At 42.5% G+C, this 21,160-nt stretch overlaps 1 protein-coding gene across 1 annotated transcript in view; it reads right to left on the bottom strand.

Moving 5' to 3' along the window:
* The window catches only part of LOC115121536 (ras-related protein Rab-14), a 61,072-nt gene extending 47,585 nt beyond the window's left edge, over positions 1 to 13,487 (bottom strand). The window contains exons 1-3 of the mRNA XM_065017468.1: positions 13,110 to 13,487; positions 3,350 to 3,408; positions 2,190 to 2,243 (exon numbers count right to left, since the gene is read on the bottom strand). Coding sequence (XP_064873540.1) covers positions 2,190 to 2,243; positions 3,350 to 3,401 — 106 coding nt within the window. The 5' untranslated portion in view covers positions 3,402 to 3,408; positions 13,110 to 13,487. The remainder of the gene's footprint in view (positions 1 to 2,189; positions 2,244 to 3,349; positions 3,409 to 13,109) is intronic.
* Between the last annotated feature and the right edge of the window lie 7,673 nt (positions 13,488 to 21,160).

Genomic DNA, 21,160 nt, shown 5'->3' with positions numbered 1-21,160 from the left:
TTTGCCAAATGGGTGATGATTTAACAACATTCGCAAAAAAAGTACAATCGTTGCACAAATGTACCGAACCATAAACATCAATGCCTTCCTTAAAATCAATACACAGAAGTATATATTTTTTTAAACCTGCATATTTAGTTAAAAGAAATGCATGTTAGAAGGCAATATACATCACACTGTATATAGACTTTATTGTATTATCGACTGTGTGTTTGTTTATTCCATGTGTAACTCTGTTGTTGTTGTTTGTGTTGAACTGCTTTGCTTTATCTTGGCCGGGTCGCACATGTTTCATTATTTATTTGAGATGTGATTTTGCTTAAAAGGTAAAATAAAGTATTCATTGTTCATTCAGTATTGTTGTAATTGTCACTATTACAAATATATATATTTTATTTTTAAACAGCCCGATTAAATCGGTATCAGCAAATCGTAATTGGTTGACCTCTAGTTGAAATAATTAGCCTGTGAACAGAGGTATAAAATATATAATATTTGCTTGTGAACAGAGGTGTAATGATTTGACACTGGCTTTGGTTAAAGGCAAGTACAAATGCATACTAGTAGTCACATTCTGGGTGATGTGATACAATGTCTGGCGAACTCTCATTGGCTTTTGCTGGTCACCACACTCAAATGTTCATTGCACATCTCACACTACAAGGTAGGGTGGCAGGTAGCCTAGTGGTAAGTGAAAGGTCGCTGGTTCGAATACCCGAGCCGACAACGTGAAGAGTATGTCGATGTTCCTTTGTGCAAGGCACTTAACTCTAATTAGCTCCATGGGCGCCGTACTACTATGGCTGACCCTGTAAAAGAACACATTTCACTGCACAATGTGTGTGACAATACATTTTAAAAAGCATTGCCGATTGTGCTGATAAAATCAAGCATGTAAATATATCGGCATGTCTGGGACTACTCAAATACGGCAGCCCTCAGATTGTGTCTCTAACCCACTCACATTAAACGACCACCGGTGACGGCCGCGTGGCCTGAGTAGGCAACGACATGGGGATTTTGTCTCCGATCTCAAAAACTTGTCTGGGACATCTTAATCAAGGCCAAAAGAATGTAGTGTACACCCAGCTTTACTGTTACTACACTCCCTCATTCCCCTGCTCAATCTCCCTCTCGCTATAAACTACCATACAGAACAGCCTTCCTGTGAAACAGCTAGCACTAACTGAAAGTATTAACAGAAGCCATATACACATACAGTACGACAGGCACATCCAACCACACAGAAAAATCAGGTGCTCTCGATCGTATACAGACACTTCACCTCCATTGTGAGGCAACAGAGAAGGCAGGTGGTATCAATTTCAGACTGGCAGATCAGCCTGCGTTTCAATGTTACCCAGTGGCAGGGAGGAAGCCTTCAAACCTGACATTCAGCACTGACAAAGCAGCCGCCTGTTCATTTAGAGCCACTTATATGACGAGACTGTGCCATGCAGGATGAGATGCGAGATAGACCAATGAAGAGCAGAGCATCTGCACATACTGCTGCTAACACTGCCATAAAAATAAAAAAATCATAGCCAGGCGCTAAAATAGAACTTGGTTCTATATTTGACACTTGACGCTCTGCAAGTCCTGCCTCTCCCATCTCCTCATTGGTTTTTAGGAGCATATACCCACGTGGGTGATTGAAAGATGAACTGAGGTCCACACTCCAGTCCAGTTGGTAGTGGTAATGGACTTTAAAAGTTGGTTGCCAACCACCATATAAAGTCCACAGAAGGAGAGATTAGCTAGAAACAAATGAATTAATCCGATTAATTATCGGAGTAGAGAACACACAATTTTGTGTGACTCAAAATTCTACAAAGATCCAGAAAGAAAAATAACTAGTGCATTTCAGGTCAAATAACAACCCAATGTTAATATCGAAGGACAAATTAGCTAGCAACAGCAAGCTAGCTAGCTAAATGGCCATGAATGTTTGTGTTTCGACCTGTCCTCTAATTTATATAGTTGGTTCAGAGTTCGCGTTGCTATTTCAACCTGCGTGTCCTGATCGGGTCTGTGGTGGATGGAGAAAAATCAACATGCGCGTGATGACAGACGCAGACTCGTGCCCGGTCTAGTCAGTGTGAGTCTGATGGCATCAGAGGGGATTTAGAGTAGATGGAGTCAGAGGGTTGGGTCTGTCTGGAGTCAGTGGGGAGCTGGGATGTACTTACATTTCTTCTCTGTGAACTGATGAAGCAAACACGACTTCCCTACCCCCATGTCCCCTATGGAGAGAGAGGAGGTGTTAGGATCCATGTTCAATCTCAACATAACATACAAGATGGAGACTATAATTTTTTTGCAGATTTAACTTGTTTCCTAGGTCATATCTAGGGAGGAGTTTTCCCTGACCACTTGGTCTGACCAGGAAAGACTCTGGGCCCTAGTTGTAGCAGAGAAAGAGCATATTCCCTCTCCTCTTCAGACATTATTAACAGATTCTATCTACACATGCGAGAGCACTTGAAGAGGCAGCATGAATAGGCCTGCAGGGCTTTGACTGAGTGGAAGGCTGGTATGGTTACCTCCAGTCGAGTGGGGGAGAGGACCTTTTGTTTGTTTAGGCCTATACACTAATGTCTGCTCTAGCTATGGGGCTAAAGTGGTGTGTAAAGTGTGTGTTTGTGTTGTATGACCACGTTTGATGTCTGCATAACAGACAGCAAACAAAAGAAGAACACGACAGAGCCTTTTGGCTGTTCTCAAACAGGTCCACAATCAGACAAGGAAGGGAAATGTGTTGACATTAAGGTGGGGCTTTTAAGGTCTCAATGCACCACAGTAAACTACCTACAACTAGTTGGAGAGATGTTGAGATAGTGATTTAACTGCCCTGTTTTAAAAAGGTCCCAAACAGATGGGAAAACACTATTTGGAAAAGTGGACCACCTCCGCAAATGTAAGCTATTTATGCTCATTACTCACTTTTTTTCTGTTAGTAATATAGACCAGACAGAAGGAGAGCAATAATTAATGTATTCATGTCATTTATTTATTAGCCTGCTCTAGTACATTGTTGGTTCATTATAACAAACAATTTAGCTTGGCTTAGGCTAGCTTCCTGGGAAAACAATTATTGATGAAAATGATTCAAGTCACTTTAGGTGGTAACCTCATACTACATACAAATAAGCTGCTGTGATAGAGGTCATGGGTAGGGCCTGGGGTTTTAGTCTCTAGTCTCCTGATGGGAACTCTTCCAGGGCTTGTGTAGGGAAAGCAGCAGTAGCGTCTCACTGAGTTGTGTACTAACTGCAGCCACTGGGCGACCCACATACAGCACAGTAGTATACAAATACAGGCCTCCACTCCACTCCCTCAGCACACTTACCGATGATGATGTATTTGAAAATGTAGGAGTAGTTGTACGGTGCGGTGGCCATTGTGGCTCTGAAAGAGAGAGAGAGAACGCTTATAGGATTCAGAGACAATGTTTGTGTTTGTGGGTCTATGAATCAATTCTATCTGGTATCATGCAGAAACCACACATTATCAATACATTTTGTCTGTCGACATCACTCACAATCCCATTTAAATCGTACAGTGCTTGGGCTGACCACACAATTACAGTGCCTTCAGAAAGTATTCATACCCCTCGACTTTTTCCACATTGAGTTACAGCATGATTTCAATTGATTTCTCACCCATCTACACACAGAAACTCCATAATGACAGTGAAAACATGTTTACAAATGTATTGAAAATTAAATACAGAAATCTAATTTACCTAAGTATTCACACCCCGAGGGATCAATACTTTGTATAAGCCTCTTTGGCAGCGATTACAGCTGTGAGTATTTCTGGGTAAGTCTAAGTGCTTTCCACACCTGGATTGTGGAACATTTGCCCATTATTCCTTTCAAAATTCTTCCAGCTTTGTCAAATTGGTTGTTGATCATTGCTAGACAACCCTTTTCAGATCTTGCCATAGATTTTCAAGTAGATTTAATTCAAAACTGTAACTCGGCCACTCAGGAACATTCACTGTGTTCTTGGTAAGCAACTCCAGTGTTGATTTGGTCTTGTGTTTTAGGTTATTGTGCTGCTGAAAGGTGAATTAATATTCTAGTGTCTGGTGGAAAGCAGACTGAACCAGGTTTTCCTCAAGGATTTTGCCTGTGCTTAGCTCCATTCCGTTTCTTTTTTATCCTGAAAAACTGTGTTGGATTTGCCCCAAACATAAAACTTGAACAAAAAGTTCATTGCTTTGCCACCTTTTTTGCAGTATTACTTTAATGCAAACAGGATGCATGTTTTGGAATATCTTTGTATTCTGTAAAGGCTTTCACTTTGTTAATTAGGTTAGTAATGTGGAGTAACTACAATGTTGTTGATCCATACTCAGAGTTTAATGGGTTGATGGGGGAGACTGTTTTAAAGTCACCATCGACCTCATGGTGAAATCTCTGAGCGGTTTCCTTCCTCTCCAGTAACGGAGTTAGGAAGGACGCCTGTATCTTTGCAGTGACTGGGTGAATCGATACATCATTTTTTATTTTACCCATCTACCAATAGGTGTCCTTTGCGAGGCATTGGTAAACCTCTGGTCTTTGTGATTGAATCTGTGTTGGAAATTCACTGCTCAACTGAAGGACCTTACAGATAATTGTATGTGTGGGGTACAGAGATGAGCCAGACTTTTAAAAATAACGTTCAACACTATTATTACACGCAGAGTGAGTTCATGCTACTTATGTGACTTAAGCAAATGTTTACTCCTGACCTTATTTAGGCTTGCCAATAACAAAGGGGTTGAATACTTATTGACTCAAGATATTTCAGCATTTAATTTTTAACTAATAAAAAATAAAATTGAGAAACAACTCCTCTGACATTATGGGGTACTGTGTGACAAAAAAATCTAAATGTCATCATTTTAAATTCAAGATGTAACAACAAATTGTGGAAAAAGTCAAGGGGTGTGAATACTTTCTGAAGGAACTTTCTCTACTGCAACATTAGGCCTATGGATTCATCAATATGGTCAGTATTGTCACCATGTCTCAGAATGTACTATACAGACAGAGCAGCTGGTTTGCTGTCTGAGAAATAAACAGAACTCTAGGTAGGTATGAATCATTCCTGATTTCTCAAGATTCCCATCATGTGATTTCTCAGTTAGAAGGCAGGCCCAGCAGCACTGATCTCTCAAACATATGGGTAGGATTCAACCTCGTCTCAAAAACCCCACCCTAGGCAACAGTAACTAGGGTCTGGTTTCAATGATGGACTCCTCTGGCAACTTCGATAAAGGAAAAATATTTTTCAGGGGTGGGTGCCCTTCAGAGACAACTCTCCCAACAAATCACAAGGCAGACATGCTAGAACGCTGCGATCCGAAACCAAAAGTTTACAAGCTAAACTAGCCACTTGTGAAATGCCCTCATTAAAAGTAACCTCTGCTCTCCCTTTTGCTAGATTATTTGGTATTTTATTCAAACGGATAAGGTAGTGACATCGGCAGTAATGTAGTTGCTCTATGCCAAAAGAGTCCATCATTGAAACCAGCCCGTAGTCACTGTTGTGCCTAGAATCTAGTCTCAAACCAGACCCAACACAGCTGGAGATGAAACCATCAGATAGCAATGTATCTGACCACAAAGTCAACATGCAGTCAGTATATTTAACTCCAATATCTATATGAAATGAATCTACATGGCCTAACCAAACCAATGTCTGTCCATCAAATCAGCATGAAGTCATCAAGCTTCAGACAACTGACACCGGCTTCGTCCCAATTAGGCCATCTCTTGTTCCTCCTAAAGTGTGCACTTGCTCACTGCCCTTCATTGATTTGAAAGGAAATGACTGGAATAAAAAAAATATGGTGGAAACTCCCTCTAGCCCATGCCTTCACCAATCTAATTATTTTAGATTTGATGGAAGTAGTGAACAAGTATACACTTCAGGAGAACAGAAATATAATTTGGAGTCGGGACGTACTTTGTGGGCAGGTTGTGTAAAAGGACCAGACAATGGCCTAAGCCTAGATGAGGAAGCGAGGCCAAACAAGTACTCTCAGGGAGGCTGCAAAATCAGGCTGAGGCTCATCATAGATCACACATGCACGCACACACGGAGAGGGCCTGTCCGGGGAGTTATTCCAAGAAGCCGTAATCCTATTTACAACAGAACTATGGACTGTAACAAGATGAGATGCAGCAGAGCCAGACTCCTCGTTATTACCATCCCATGATGAACCTACAATCTGTAGTTTTCCATTACAATTAGGGATATGACAAACGGACAATTTTGCTTAACATTTAAACCAGGAGTTGGAAGCTAAATTGTTTTCTATTAGTTTCATTCTTAACAGAAACAATTTATTTTGTTCCTTGAAATTCTGCGATCTGGGAGAGAGCGAGAGGGTGGAGGAGCCGAGGAGGAGGCTTTGCTTGAAGTGCTGGGCATCTTGTTATGACATGCATTATGGAAGTGGTGTTGGAGGGCCAGTAGGAGGCACTCTTTCCTCTGGTCTAAAAGAATATCCCAATTCCCCAGGACAGTGATTGGGGACACTGCCCTGTGTAGGGTGCCGTCTTTCGGATGGGACGTTAAACGGGTGTCCTGACTCTCGAGGTCATTAAAGATCCCATGGCACTTATCGTAAGAGTAGGGGCGTTAACCCCGGTGTCCTGGCTAAATTCCCAATCTGGCCCTCAAACCATCATGGCTACCTGATCATCCCCAGCTTACAATTGGCACATTCATCCCCCTCTCCCCTGTAACTATTCCCCAGGTTGTTGCAGCAAATGAGAACACGTTTTCAGTCAATTTACCTGGTAAAATAACGGATAAATAAAAATAATCTGAATTAGACCCACAGAATTATACCTACGAAGGAGCGGCTTCTATGGAGGAACTTCAATATCTTTGAACTTCCAACCAGAGCTAGCTAGCTAACAAGCTTATGTGTGCAGAGCGTAACCAGAATGAAAATAAACACGTCTTACCTTTTTGTAGTTAATAAATCCAATTTGAAACATGATAACTATAGTTTCCTTAATTAGCATTGAACAAGTTAGTCCATTGTTCTCTAATAAAAAAATCTCTAGTCCTAATTTCTGAATCACGCTTGTAATGTCAGTAGACTCCAGTAGCCTAAGTTTCGGAGGAGGTTGAAGCCTACACGCACTGGCAAAGATTTTCAGCTAGCAGGCAGACACTGGAATAAGTTTGAGTGACAGAGTGAAGGCATTGCATAGGGGCTTTGCTGTGTTTTTTGGTGGCCTAAAATAAAAAATAAAATGTTTTTAAAAAAGTGTTATTAACCGGTTCCCATGCTTTTAAAATGACGGTTCTGTTACAGAACAGTATAGATCACTTTCGTTCCCGGTTCTGATCCTCAATTTTGGTTCCAAACACTGGTTTAAAGAACAGCCATTATTTTTTGTTTGTCTGTAAAGGAATACCGCTTCTGAAGCTCGACAAACGTCCATCACTAGGCAACCAGAATTGTCAATCAAATAATCTCAAACTGTCTGTGCATAGATTTTCTGCCTGCACAGACAGCCCTCTCCTAAAAAAGTACCTTAAAGTTAGTTAAATACTGTGACATACCAAGACATTCAGTAGAAACAAAAAAATCTTCTGCTAGGAATCGACTCCTAAAGATTCAGTATTTTGGAACAAAGGAGACTTATTAGCCACCGTACTTCCGAGAACGGAGAGCCGTCCACTCTAGGAGCTCAGATACAATCATTTAATTACCAACGTTTGGACAGACAAGCCGTCTTCATCAGGGTATAATGACAAACACTGCGGGTCTCTAGTTTATGTAGTGTCAAATGACACACAGGTGTCTGTAATCATGGCCGGGTGTGCCCTGACATCATTGGTTAATTCTCAGATACAAACATGAATGGATAGCATATGATCATAGATACAATTTGGCTACGTAGACCTACAAACATATACAATGAAGAGCAAAATCACAACAACCACAAGAATGGCTTCAGATCAAAGTCTACGTTGAGACCGTCCTTCCGAGAACAAACACTTGCATCTTTCATAGCGAGCTAGCATGGGACAGAGCGAGCGGGGAGAGGCACAGTATAGGCAGGTCAGCCACCAGGCAATGTCTCACAACTTCAGTAAAGCAGGGCCTATCATCAAAGAATAGGCTAATATATTGTACACGCAACAGACCGAAGACTAACGATGCGAGTGTGTTTAGCGATGAGAGAGCAGACGAGCAAGCTGCAATGTGATTTAACATTTTAAGGGGGGAAAAACATTTTTCCATTAGTGATATTTCTTAATGTTAAGGATCCCAGATTTTGCTTAAAAGTTTAAACATTCACACCCCTAATTACAATAGGTCAGCAGTCAAATAAGTAAAATTGTTAGTTAATTGGTTATTATTCATCTATGAAATGAATGTCAAATTTGTGAGGTTAAATCAATTAAATTTAAAAAACACTTACCCCCTTGTTTTTCCATCATGACAAAGATAGAGAACTTCTCTGGAGATGTAGCCTAATCTCACTCAATGAAAGCTAGAACTGCATAGCACCAAATAGGTGTTTATGTTGGGGTTGTTCATTATCATTATGCGCCATGTTCAATGGAATGTTTCCTAGCCATGGGGGCTCCCACTCTGCCTCATAAACCTCTAAGCAACAAACTGCTCTGAGGGCTCACAGATAGTCAGAGTAAAAGGGGTGTGACAGTAGTTTACAGAGGAGTCAGTCCACCTCAAAAAGCACAAGAAGGAGACTCACCTTTCCATAGAGGGGTTATAAAAGTTACTATGGCCAAACCGGTCTGGCGTTACAGACATTGTTGTGAGAAGACCGATTTTCAGGATGTCTCATGGTCTAACACTGCTTTAGCTCTGCCACCTTTCACCTCAGGCGTGGAAGGGCGACATCGGCGGATTGAGACTCAGCCCATGCAAAAAAAAATGTTTTTATGTCTCCAACTTAAAACTAACAGATTTTGATGGGATTTTTTATATTATGATAATTAGATTTCGACGGGGGTACGGACGTCGACTCTAGGGGGTTAAATGTATAACATTTTCTTTGCAACTTTGGGTAAAAAGCTTTTGCTCATGGTGAAAATGCATTGTGTGGTCGAGCCAGTCCTCCATGAAAGCAATTCAGCTTGTCCTTCAACCCAACTTGACCTTGAATAGTCAAAAATGGCAGCTCTCTGAGAGGGCTCTCTATATGGTGCAATTCTCATATGAAGACTTTTCTTACAAGCCCAAACTTTGATGGAGAAATCAGCTAGTGACTAAAATGGCAGTCGTTATATTTTTCAATCAAATTCTTAGAAAACATGTAGTGTGATTAGTGACATTTACCATTTACATTTAAGTCATTTAGCAGACGCTCTTATCCAGAGCGACTTACAAATTGGTGCATTCACCTTATGACATCCAGTGGAACAGCCACTTTACAATAGTGCATCTAAATCTTTTAAGGGGGGGGGGGGTGAGAAGGATTACTTTATCCTATCCTACCATTACACCCAACCCCATTGGAAAACACTATAAAATGTGTTATGGATTTTTACCATTGACGACCATAACATCGAAACCATTATAAAGGCTTTAGTTTAATGGGTTTGCTTGTTTCCCAATCGCCAAGAATGGTATAACTTTTTTTCTGGTTAGGCTATATTGATCTCTGACACCCTCTTCAGTAATCTGTGTATTAATTTTTAATCACAGTGCTTATAGCATCAGACAAGCTTATATAGTTGATTTGATTCAAACATAGGGTGTGTCTAAATATGGAAAATACACGTCTCGGTCGACCAATATATTTTTTGGGGGGGGGGGGGGTCTAACACTGGAGTTTGAGAGCTGACATCTGTAATGCAAGTCGAATTCAAATTCAACCACCCTGGATAGTAGCCTATAAAGTACAACCTGTGAATAGCAGTGACTAAGTCATCTATTATCATGGTAATCCCAGTGTCCCATTTTGTTTCCCTCTATCCAGGAAATTCCTCTTTAGCCTGTGGTTAAGTACACAGCAGTTATAACGGCATTGCAGTTAAAGCAGGTTTGTAGATTCAAATCGCTATGCAACAGAGCCTGGTGCCAAACAGAAAAAGAGCTGTGCTATGGCCTGCTGTTCAACGACCAAGTTTTCCTGCTAAACAATTTAGCACTATGACAAATGCTTCTGTTTTGAGCTAGGGTGAATTGAGAGAAGATGGGAGAAGGTGAAAGACAGAAGTAGAAAGTGAAAAGGAGACCGGGATGAAGAAAAGGGATGCTCTCATTGTGACATGCAGAGGCAGATTGAGTAAACTACACAGGGAGGAGAGAGCAGCGTCATCCAGAACAGAAGTGAGTGGATGCGTGCTAATTGGCTGAGTGGGGTAATTCCAGGTTAAGGTGTCATCTAACCCTTTTCCTCTCAGTACGTGGTTGGTCAGAGACCCATGGGGGCCACACACCCCTGCAGCAAAACACTCCCCTTTGCAGCTCTAGCTGCTTGAAAAACAATAGTGCAGAGAGTTCAGAAGAGAAGCTGTGGGGTAAACAAGGACAAAGGCAATTGATGAGGTAGGGGAAATCATGTACTTAGGGTGTGGGATAAGCTCTGGTGAGGGATTTGATACACTGACCGTGAAGTGGTCTACAACACCTGACTGCTTTTCTAAGGAACCAATTTAAACTGGTGGTAAAACTCTTTTCCCCTGCTGTTAACAACTGTGTCAGTGGTGTGTGAGATCTTGACTACTTGCTTGCCTTGCTGCTAACCTGACTGCCACCCCTCACATGACCCTCTTATGTGGTGCCACCAGGCTCATATGTGAGAGTTTCTCCATTAGGCGGCAACTATACAACTACAAGAGTCGTACACACACAAACACGTATATTCTGGACACTAACGCTAGGCCTATTCCTTCTTTGGGTAAATGATGGGGGAAAACTCCCCTTTTCCTGAGTGAAGCCCAGGTGGAGTATCCATCCAAGGAGAGGGCGATTGAGAGCAGCATGTGACCAAACTGCAGTCTCAATGCTTATCCATCCACTCACACCGATTCATAAAACAGAGAGCGGTCACCTCTTTCTTTTTAATCACATCCATATCCTGTTGTTGAACAAATATACAAATCGGTGTCACACACACATATGGGCTGTTTGCTCTCTTCTCTGACTCATTGCCATATTGTTATACTGTCACACAACATCCAAATCCTGTGGTAAATTGCACATGCCTTTGGGTTGTGATCAGAACCAAAGGCAGAGATGGAATGGACAAAACACTTGCAGAACGTGGTTTTAATCAACACACATACAGTGCATTTCTTTTCATTTACTGTGTGATGTGCAATTGTAATAAGGGATTTAATATAAATAAAATTAAAGGCCAAGAAAATACCAAATGCCTCTGCTCATGTCACACTTATGAGTATCTGTCATATGGTGACACTTCTACATGAATACATTCATATTCCAACCTAATCAAAGCCTAATTTGTATCATTACAAATAAATATTTATGTGATTATGAGCTGGCTGAGACGAGGCCTAGATAAGGATGCATGTTGTATGTGTATGTGTGTGTGTGGGGGGGGTTATATGTCGGAATATTATTGTTTTGACAATATTATGTTTGCGTTAGATGGCTGTACCTGCACCAAAACTCCAGTAGTTTTTCCTTCATAGCTTGTTCTCCATCTTTCTAAAAAAGGAAGCCAATTTGTTTTACTCATGGCTCTCCCCTTGTCCCTCTGCAGAAGACTTATGGTGAGCAATATGTTTGGAACATCGAATCTCAATAAAATGACAATATAGAATCGGAATACATATAATATCGGTACCTAAGTATCGTGATAATATTGTATCGTGAGGTCCCTAGTCATCTGTGTGATTACTGGATAGCTGGCTGAGCTACTGAACAAATATATAAATGGGGGGGGGCATGACTCCCCAGTGGGTAGGCCTACACCAATCCAGGCCCACCCATGGCTGCGCCCCTGCCCAGTCATGTGAAACCCATAGAGTAGGGCCTATTGAATTTATTTCCTTCTATGAACTGTAACTCAGTACAATCTTTGAAATTGTTGCCTTCATATTTTTGTTCAGTAAGTTAATATTGATGTACTTTGATGAATGACACAATATCGCAGAACAATACAGTTGGCTTGTGACTGATCTTTGACATTTCAAGTAGCTACACGTCTGATTATAGCTAGCTACATGAAATGGAAAAGATTGACAAACTAATTTGGCTAAGGATTCAGCACCATCAATCAGCTGGCCATGGGTGGCTACCTAGCTGTCGGGCTAACTGATGTTGTTAACACAAACCGTGGCAACGTCAGTTGGTGTCTGTTGAGATAGCTGGCTAGCTAACATCTATTTATTGTAGATGATTGGACGCTAAGAGAAATGTATATCTAGCTAATTCAGGCAAAGGAGCTTGGAGAGAGGTGGGTAGCTAATTGGAGTAGCTACATTTCTAGCTATGACCATAACATTGGGCCTAGTCTCGTACGTCGTTAGCTATCGTCCCTGACCTGCTAGCTAACAAGCTAACTAGCCAGCTAGAAACAAGCTAATCATAATGCGTGTCATCATTTATTGGCTCTACAAATAGGTAGCTAGATAACTATGTCGGTCAAAAAGACAGTAACGTTACCAAGATGAGCCGTGATAACTCTAACATAAACGAGCTACCTTAAGTGAAATGTTGCGCCAACAATTGTGATAGGTACCGAACATTAGCCAACTTACTCTTCCGGTCAGCTAGCTGGCTACTTATACTAGATAGTTACCGAAATTCAACAGCCTGTTCCCGAAATACAGATAGACCGAAAACCACAATGGCTAGCCAAAACCACGGGAACTGAAGAATGGTAAAAACAAATATATACATAGCAAAATACATCTCGTTAGATAGCTAGTAGTCACCCTTCTAGTAAACGTTGCCAATTTATGAAACTCGTTGACTGGAAACGTTAACTACTGGTTAGCTAGGCTTGACAGCTAGCTGCCATGTTAGCAAATTAGCGTAGTACGTTAGCTAGTTGTTAGTTTACTATGTAAGACAACATGTTTACAGTTTTATAAATGTGTTATATGTGGATACGAGCACGTCTATATCGTGTTTTTGTTCTCACCGGGAATTGTCGGTTTTATGTCTTGAGCTGCTCAGAAGGGATCTGTAGGTTATCCTGCCTGAAGTATCTGCCTTGGCTGTCTATCCAAGATGGCTGCTTGCACTGCACAGGGTTTCCTCTGTTGTATATGGGCTTCTTGGACAAAGGCACTGCGGTATAATAAGAACTGGATACTGCGTCCAAGATGTCCGCCCGTTGTTTTCAAGGTAATCCACTCACGTTCTCATACGCCAATTCATAGACCGTCTATATCCTGGTTGCATCCGGTTTATACTTATTAAGCAATAACGCCTCAATCACACTAACAGTGTTTTTTGCGCAAAATAGTACATAGCATCATCTGAATATGTGCAACAAAGTTCAACATTCACCTTCTGCTACCATGTGAAGCCGTCTATGGGTAAAGTTTGACGCATACCTTCAATAAATCCAACGTATGCACCACACAGAACGCATTGCAACTGCCTCTGCAACCAATGCTGCAATGCAAACACAGCATTCCATTGGAAATGAATGTACCAACCTGTAGACACTGATGGTGGGATCGAGACGTAAGCGGTATAAGGCTAATAATATATGATGGCTAGGGGCTATTTCTTATGCGTAGCTCAATGCAGAGCGCCTGGATATAGCCAATGGTGGTATATTGGCCATATCAAATCAAATGTATTTATAGAGCCCTTTTTACATCAGCAGATGTCACAAAGTGCTTATACAGAAACCCAGCCTAAAGCCACAAACAGCAAGCAATGCAGATGTAGAAGCACAGTGGCTAGGACCAACTCTGTAGAAAGGCAGGAACCTAAGGAAGAAACCTAGAGAGGAACCAGGCTCTGAGGGGTGGTCAGTCCTCTTCTGGTTTTGCCAGGTAGGTTATAAGAGTACATGGCCATTAAGGCCATTAAGGCCAGATTGTTCTTCAAGATGTTGAAATGTTCATAGATTACCAGTAGGGTCAAATAATAATCACAGTGGTTTTAGAGGGTGCAACAGGTCAGTACCTCAGTAGTAAATGTCAGTTGGCTTTTCATAGTCAAGCATTCAGAGGTCGAGACAGCAGGAGCGGTAGAGAAAGGGAGAGAGAGATAAAGCATGTCCGGTGAACAGGTCAGAGTTCCATAGCTGCAGGCAGAACAGTTGAAACTGGAGCAGCAGCACGACCAGGTGGACTGGTCATATGAATCACACATTGTGTATGAGAGAGAGAGAGAAAGAGAGAGTGTTTGTGGTTGATATATTTCCATAATAATGGATTGGAGAGTTTTTTATGTGAGTGGGTACCTGTTTAATGGCATCTGGTTGACATCAGAATACTTTAATTAATTAATTAAATTAAATCCATTATTAAAGGGGCCATTTTGAATTGGTACATACATTTTTTTACCTTAAAAGTATTAATATGTAGCCATTGATTCTTGAAGAATGTAACTTTTAAATGCCTTATGAGCAAAGGTCTTACCTCATCAGAACTCAAATGTATGCATGTTTTACTCCATTGTTCGTAAACAATGTAATTTTTTTACAAACACTGTATAGCTTCAAAACATGGTTAAAACCTGTATATCATGCATGCTTTTAGTTTTTGGGGTGGGACTCTGTTAGAGTATGGGGGAGTTGGGGTGGGTTTGATTTGGTAGGGGATCCGTGTGTTTTGCCCTCTACCTGTTCTGTCTGTGTTATCTGTATAATTATAAATAAGGCCCAAAAAGAGAGTCCTTGCATCGATATAAATGAGTGATTGCATTTCTCCTGCCCCTTTCCTCAGCTGTAAAATGGCAGGGAGAACACTTTGGTCACACTTTATTTATTTATTTGGATAGTCCATATTTACCATCTGTAGATCATACTATCACAATCATGACTTACTATCAATCTCACAATAATGACTTAGTATCTTGTTATTATTATTATTATGACTTACTATTGCATAATTATGACCTACTAGCTCATAATAATGACTTGCTATCTCATAATAATGACTTACTATCTCATAATTCTTATGTAGTATCTCATAACTTGTAGTCAGATCTTTTGTGGGGAGTGGCGGGAACAGCCTTCCATATTTATAGACCCACACTTAAAAAAATACATATATTGGAATGGGATCTGGGCCCACTGCAACTCACTCCATAGGATAACTAGGTTCATATTTTGTAGGCCCCCTAGATCAAATTTCTTTGCTGATTCACATCCAGACATAAAAACAATACGAAGATATAGCTTGTGAACTTGTCATCCACATCACCAACAAATTAACATGGTCCAAGCACACCAAGACAGTCGTGAAAATAACCTCACACTCAACGTCAACAAAACTAAGGAGAGGATTGTGGACTTCAGGAAACAGCAGAGGGAACACCCCCCTATCCACATTGATGGGACAGTAGTGGAGAGGGTAGTACGTTTTAAGTTCCTCAGCGTACACATCACAGACAAACTGAATTGGTCCACCCACACAGACAGCATCGTGAAGAAGGCGCAGCAGCGCCTCTTCAACCTCAGGAGGCTGAAGAAATTCGGCTTGTCACCAAAAGCACTCACAAACTTCTACAGATGCACAATCGAGAGCATCCTGTCGGGCTGTATCACCGCCTGGTACGGCAACTGCTCCGCCCACAACCGTAAGGCTCTCCAGAGGGTAGTGAGGTCTGCACAACGCATCACCGGGGGCAAACTACCTGCCCTCCAGGACACCTACACCACCCGATGTCACAGGAAGGCCATAAAGATCATCAAGGACAACAACCACCCGAGCCACTGCCTGTTCACCCCGCTATCATCCAGAAGGCGAGGTCAGTACAGGTGCATCAAAGCTGGGACCGAGAGACTGAAAAACAGCTTCTATCTCAAGGCCATCAGACTGTTAAACAGCCACCACTAACATTGAGTGGCTGCTGCCAACACACTGACTCAACTCCAGCCACTTTAATAATGGGAATTGATGGGAAATGATGTAAGGTGGCGAATCGCATCTCTGCATGTCTGGCAGACATATCAGTGTGGATGACGGATCACCACCTCAAGCTGAACCTCGGCAAGACGGAGCTGCTCTTCCTCCCGGGGAAGGACTGCCCGTTCCATGATCTCGCCATCACGGTTGACAACTCCATTGTGTCCTCCTCCCAGAGCGCTAAGAACCTTGGCGTGATCCTGGACAACACCCTGTCGTTCTCAACTAACATCAAGGCGGTGGCCCGTTCCTGTAGGTTCATGCTCTACAACATCCGCAGAGTACGACCCTGCCTCACACAGGAAGCGGCGCCGGTCCTAATCCAGGCACTTGTCATCTCCCGTCTGGATTACTGCAACTCGCTGTTGGCTGGGCTCCCTGCCTGTGCCATTAAACCCCTACAACTCATCCAGAACGCCGCAGCCCGTCTGGTGTTCAACCTTCCCAAGTTCTCTCACGTCACCCCGCTCCTCCGCTCTCTCCACTGGCTTCCAGTTGAAGCTCGCATCCGCTACAAGACCATGGTGCTTGCCTACGGAGCTGTGAGGGGAACGGCACCTCAGTACCTCCAGGCTCTGATCAGGCCCTACACCCAAACAAGGGCACTGCGTTCATCCACCTCTGGCCTGCTCGCCTCCCTACCACTGAGGAAGTACAGTTCCCGCTCAGCCCAGTCAAAACTGTTCGCTGCTCTGGCCCCCCAATGGTGGAACAAACTCCCTCACGACGCCAGGACAGCGGAGTCAATCACCACCTTCCGGAGACACCTGAAACCCCATACCTGAATACCTAGGATAGGATAAAGTAATCCTTCTCACCCCCCCCCCCCCCCTTAAAAGACCTAGATGCACTATTGTAAAGTGGCTGTTCCACTGGATGTCATAAGGTGAAAGCACCAATTTGTAAGTCGCTCTGGATAAGAGCGTCTGCTAAATGACTTAAATGTAAATGTAAATGTAATGTAAAATATATCACTAGCCACTTTAAACAATGCTACCTAATATAATGTTTACATACCCTACATTATTCATCTCATGTGTATATGTATATACTGTACTCTATATCATCTACTGCATCTTTATGTAATATATGTATCACTAGACACTTTAACTATGCCACTTTGTTTACATACTCATCTCATATGTATATACTGCACTCAATACCATCTACTGTATCTTGCCTATGCCGCTCTGTACCATCACTCACTCATATCTTTATGTACATATTCTTATCCCCTTACACTTGTGTCTATAAGGTAGTAGTTTTGGAATTGTTAGCTAGATTACTTGTTGGTTATTACGGCATTGTCGGAACTAGAAGCACAAGCATTTCGCTACACTCGCATTAACATCTGCTAACCATGTGTATGTGACAAATCAAAGGTGATTTGATTTGATTTGAAGAGGGCACGACAAAACCTATTCCCCCTCAGAAGACTAAAAATATTTGGCATGGGTCCCCAAAATGTTTAACAGCTGCACCATCGAGAGCATCCTGACGGGTTGCATCTCCGCCTGGTATGGCTACTGCTCGGCCTTCGACCGCAAGGCACTACAGAGGGTAGTGTGCATGGCCCAGTACATCACCGGGGCCAAGCTTTCTGAATTGCAGGATCTCCATACCAGGCGGTGTCAGAGGAAGGCCCTAAAATTGTCAAAGACTCCAGCTACCCTAGTCATAGACTGTTCTCTCTGCTACCGCACGGCAAGCGGTACCGGAATGCCAAGTCTAGGTCCAAGACGCTTCTAAACAGCTTCTTCCCCCAATCCATAAGACTCCTGAACATCTAATCAAATTGCTACCCGGACTATTTGCATTGCATTAATAACTCTACCTACATGTACATATTACCTCAATTACCTCGACACCGGTGCCCCCGCACATTGACTCTGTACCAGTACCCCCTGTATATAGCCTCACTATTGTTATTTTTCTACTGCCCTTTAATTATTTGTTACATTTACTTACTTTTTTTTAGGTATTTTATTAAAACTGCGTTGTTGGTTAAGGGCTTTTAAGTAAGCATTTCACTGTAAGGTTGTATTCGGCACGTGACAAATAAAATGTGATTTGGTTACTAATGAACAATATATGCAAGTGTATGTTGTAGGATAGAGAACATGGTCTTATTACTTTAATTCCTTTAATACAGTATTTCACAACATTTCACTTTCACTGGACATTATTTCTTACCATCTTACAATCTGAAATAAAAGCCACATGCAACGTGCATCTCAGCTTGAATCAAAGAAAACAATAAAAAAGCAAACAAGCTTTTCCTTTTCTTTGCTAGCCATACTGATGGTTTTATTAAATGAACATTGCTCTCTGGGACACTTCCTGAACTGATTTAATAACTGTATAAAATCATCATTATAATCAATTATGAGAACCTTGGCTTAGTTATTTGCCTTTGTTTCTCACATTGGGATAAAAAAAAATAATCTTCACAAAACCTGCTCTGATGTACAGTATTGTACAACCCTCCTCTCAGTCTCAGACCCTTAACACATGGAGCTGAGAAGAGACACGGAGAACTAGCCATGTAAAGTGTCATTCATAGATGGTTTATCCAGAGTTCCATCTGTCCCAGTACAAGCTGTGTGACCTCATATCACAACCACAACCTCAGCAGCAGCAGGCTTGCCAGTGCGTAGATGTAATGCAATGTGCTCGCTTGACAGTTGGGGGTGCTGTTACACAGGTCTGAGGTGCAGCAGTGGATGCGCACTCCAGGCAGCTCTTGTTGCTGGCAGTGTCTTGATGTGGCACATCCACTGGTCAGGACAATTCCCAGGGCTGCTGAAATGACAGGAAGACAGAGACAAGTCAGTGTCAAAGAAGAGTGACAAGTAGATGGTGAGATCAGCAGGAAAGAGGCAGAAGACACAATGAATGGTATGTTGTATTCATGTGTGTTTTGAAGTCCTTGAGAGCCAAAGGAGTGCAGAGAGGGATGCTGTCATAGAACAGAATTACATAATCGGATCGCTCCCTTTTCCTTGTGATAAACTGTTGAATGTAATGGTAGTTTAGTACACATCATATGTGTACAATAGATTGAAAAATGTGCATGTCTGTAAGTCAGAGCAAAAAAAGTTTGGCGCTTGACGGAAAGATGTTGCTGTACAACTACTAAGGACATCCAGCTAAGCCATCAAACACTCCATAACACTTGGCACATAGACAACCCTTGAGAAAAAACGCCCTTCTCAATGCTTTCTTTAAATCCAAGCGGAAAACGTATGTCTCTCACGAGCTATAAATCCCACATTAGACATAAGAAAGGGACAGCTGAGGCCTCCCGGGTGGTGCAGTGGTTAAGGGCGCTGTACTGCAGCGTCAGCTGTGCCACCAGAGACTCTGGGTTCGCGCCCAGGCTCTGTCATAACCGACGGCGACCGGGAGGTCCGTGGGGCGACGCACAATTGGCCTAGCGTCATCCGGGTTAGGGAGGGTTTGGCCGGTAGGGATATCCTTGTCTAATCGCGCTCCAGCGACTCCTGTGGCGGGCCGGGCGCAGTGCGCGCTAACCAAGGTTGCCAGGTGCACGGTGTTTCCTCCGACACATTGGTGCGGCTGGCTTCCAGATTGGATGCGCGCTGTGTTAAGAAGCAGTGCGGCTTGGTTGGGTTGTGTATCGGAGGACGCATGACTTTCAACCTTCGTCTCTCCCGAGCCCGTATGGGAGTTGTAGCGATGAGACAAGATAGTAGCTACTAAAAACAATTGGATACCACGAAATTGGGGAGAAAAAGGGGTAAAATTCAAAGAAAAAAAAGAAAGGGACAGCTGGATACAGAGACAGTGGATACAGTCCAGGTGGGGACCAGCCGTGTCAGTCCCCAGCTGGGGACAAAGCGAGGGGAGTGGGACTCTAAGCCAGTTCTGAAACAGCAGCCGCCTCTACGGCCAGCCGCCCGTGCGGAGCTGAACCCATGGGATTAATATGAAGAATAGGTATAGATTATCCCCAAGATGCTGTTTAAAGGGATCCTGCTTCCCATTTCAGCACAGCCCTGTCATTCTTGTCTTCTCTGACCCCATTATTTCCCTGAGCAAATGGAAAACAGTGCCACATCAGCCCTTTACATGAGTGGCTCCTTCAGCTGTCAACAGCAGAACAGCTGGATCTTACATGCATGGATGTCAGCAGAACTCCTTATGTGGTAATCATTAAGTCTTTAATATTACGTCTTCTCTATTTTGATTTTACGTAAGCTAAAGGAATGACTGACTGTTATTTACAACTTTGGTGGAATAAAGCGCTTGTTGTTATTTATGTTGTAAGATGCCATGGAATCTTCACATCAAGATAAGATCTTGGCTAAAGAGTGCAGAGGAGAGGTTAGGGGATTTCCTCCTGTTTATTCTCTATATACTGGACAATGTGGGTAAATAAACACTCTTACATCGACATATTCACTAACAGACAAGGAAGACCGTGAAGGAGAAAATCTATAGCATCCAGCTAAAATGAAGATGAAGACAGGCATTGGTTGAGACAGTCATCAGTTCAGGAACATTAGAAACAGACTCACTGCTCTCTGTCTTGATGCAGAAGCGATGTTTGAAGCCCTTGTGTGAGTGGGTGCAGGTGATGACCTCTGGGTTGGAGCAGCCAATGTCCATGTACCTCTGGCCCTGGATGATGTTACAGCCATAGCACTGCAGTCCATGGACTAAGGAAGAGAGAGAAGAGACACAGTATATCACCTTGTTAGTGTGGACCGGTAGACATGTCGACTTGTTAATGTGCACCCTCGAGTATGTGATGTTACCATAGCACTGCAGTCCATGGACTAGCGAGGTGGGAGGGGACATGTCATCTTATTAGTGTGCAGCACTAGACATGTCATCTTATTAGTGTGCAGCCCTAGATATGTCAACTTATTAGTGTGCAGCACTAGATATGTCATCTTATTAGTGTGCAGCCCTAGATATGTCATCTTATTAGTGTGCAGCCCTAGATATGTCAACTTATTAGTGTGCAGCACTAGATATGTCAACTTATTAGTGTGCAGCCCTAGATATGTAATCTTATTAGTGTGCAGCACTAGATATGTCAACTTATTAGTGTGCAGCACTAGACATGTCATCT

This window comes from Oncorhynchus nerka, linkage group LG4, assembly GCF_034236695.1.
Source record: "Oncorhynchus nerka isolate Pitt River linkage group LG4, Oner_Uvic_2.0, whole genome shotgun sequence".
Lineage (NCBI taxonomy): Eukaryota > Metazoa > Chordata > Actinopteri > Salmoniformes > Salmonidae > Oncorhynchus > Oncorhynchus nerka.
Note: the sequence above shows the minus strand (reverse complement) of the source record. Positions and strands in the feature narration are given on the sequence as shown.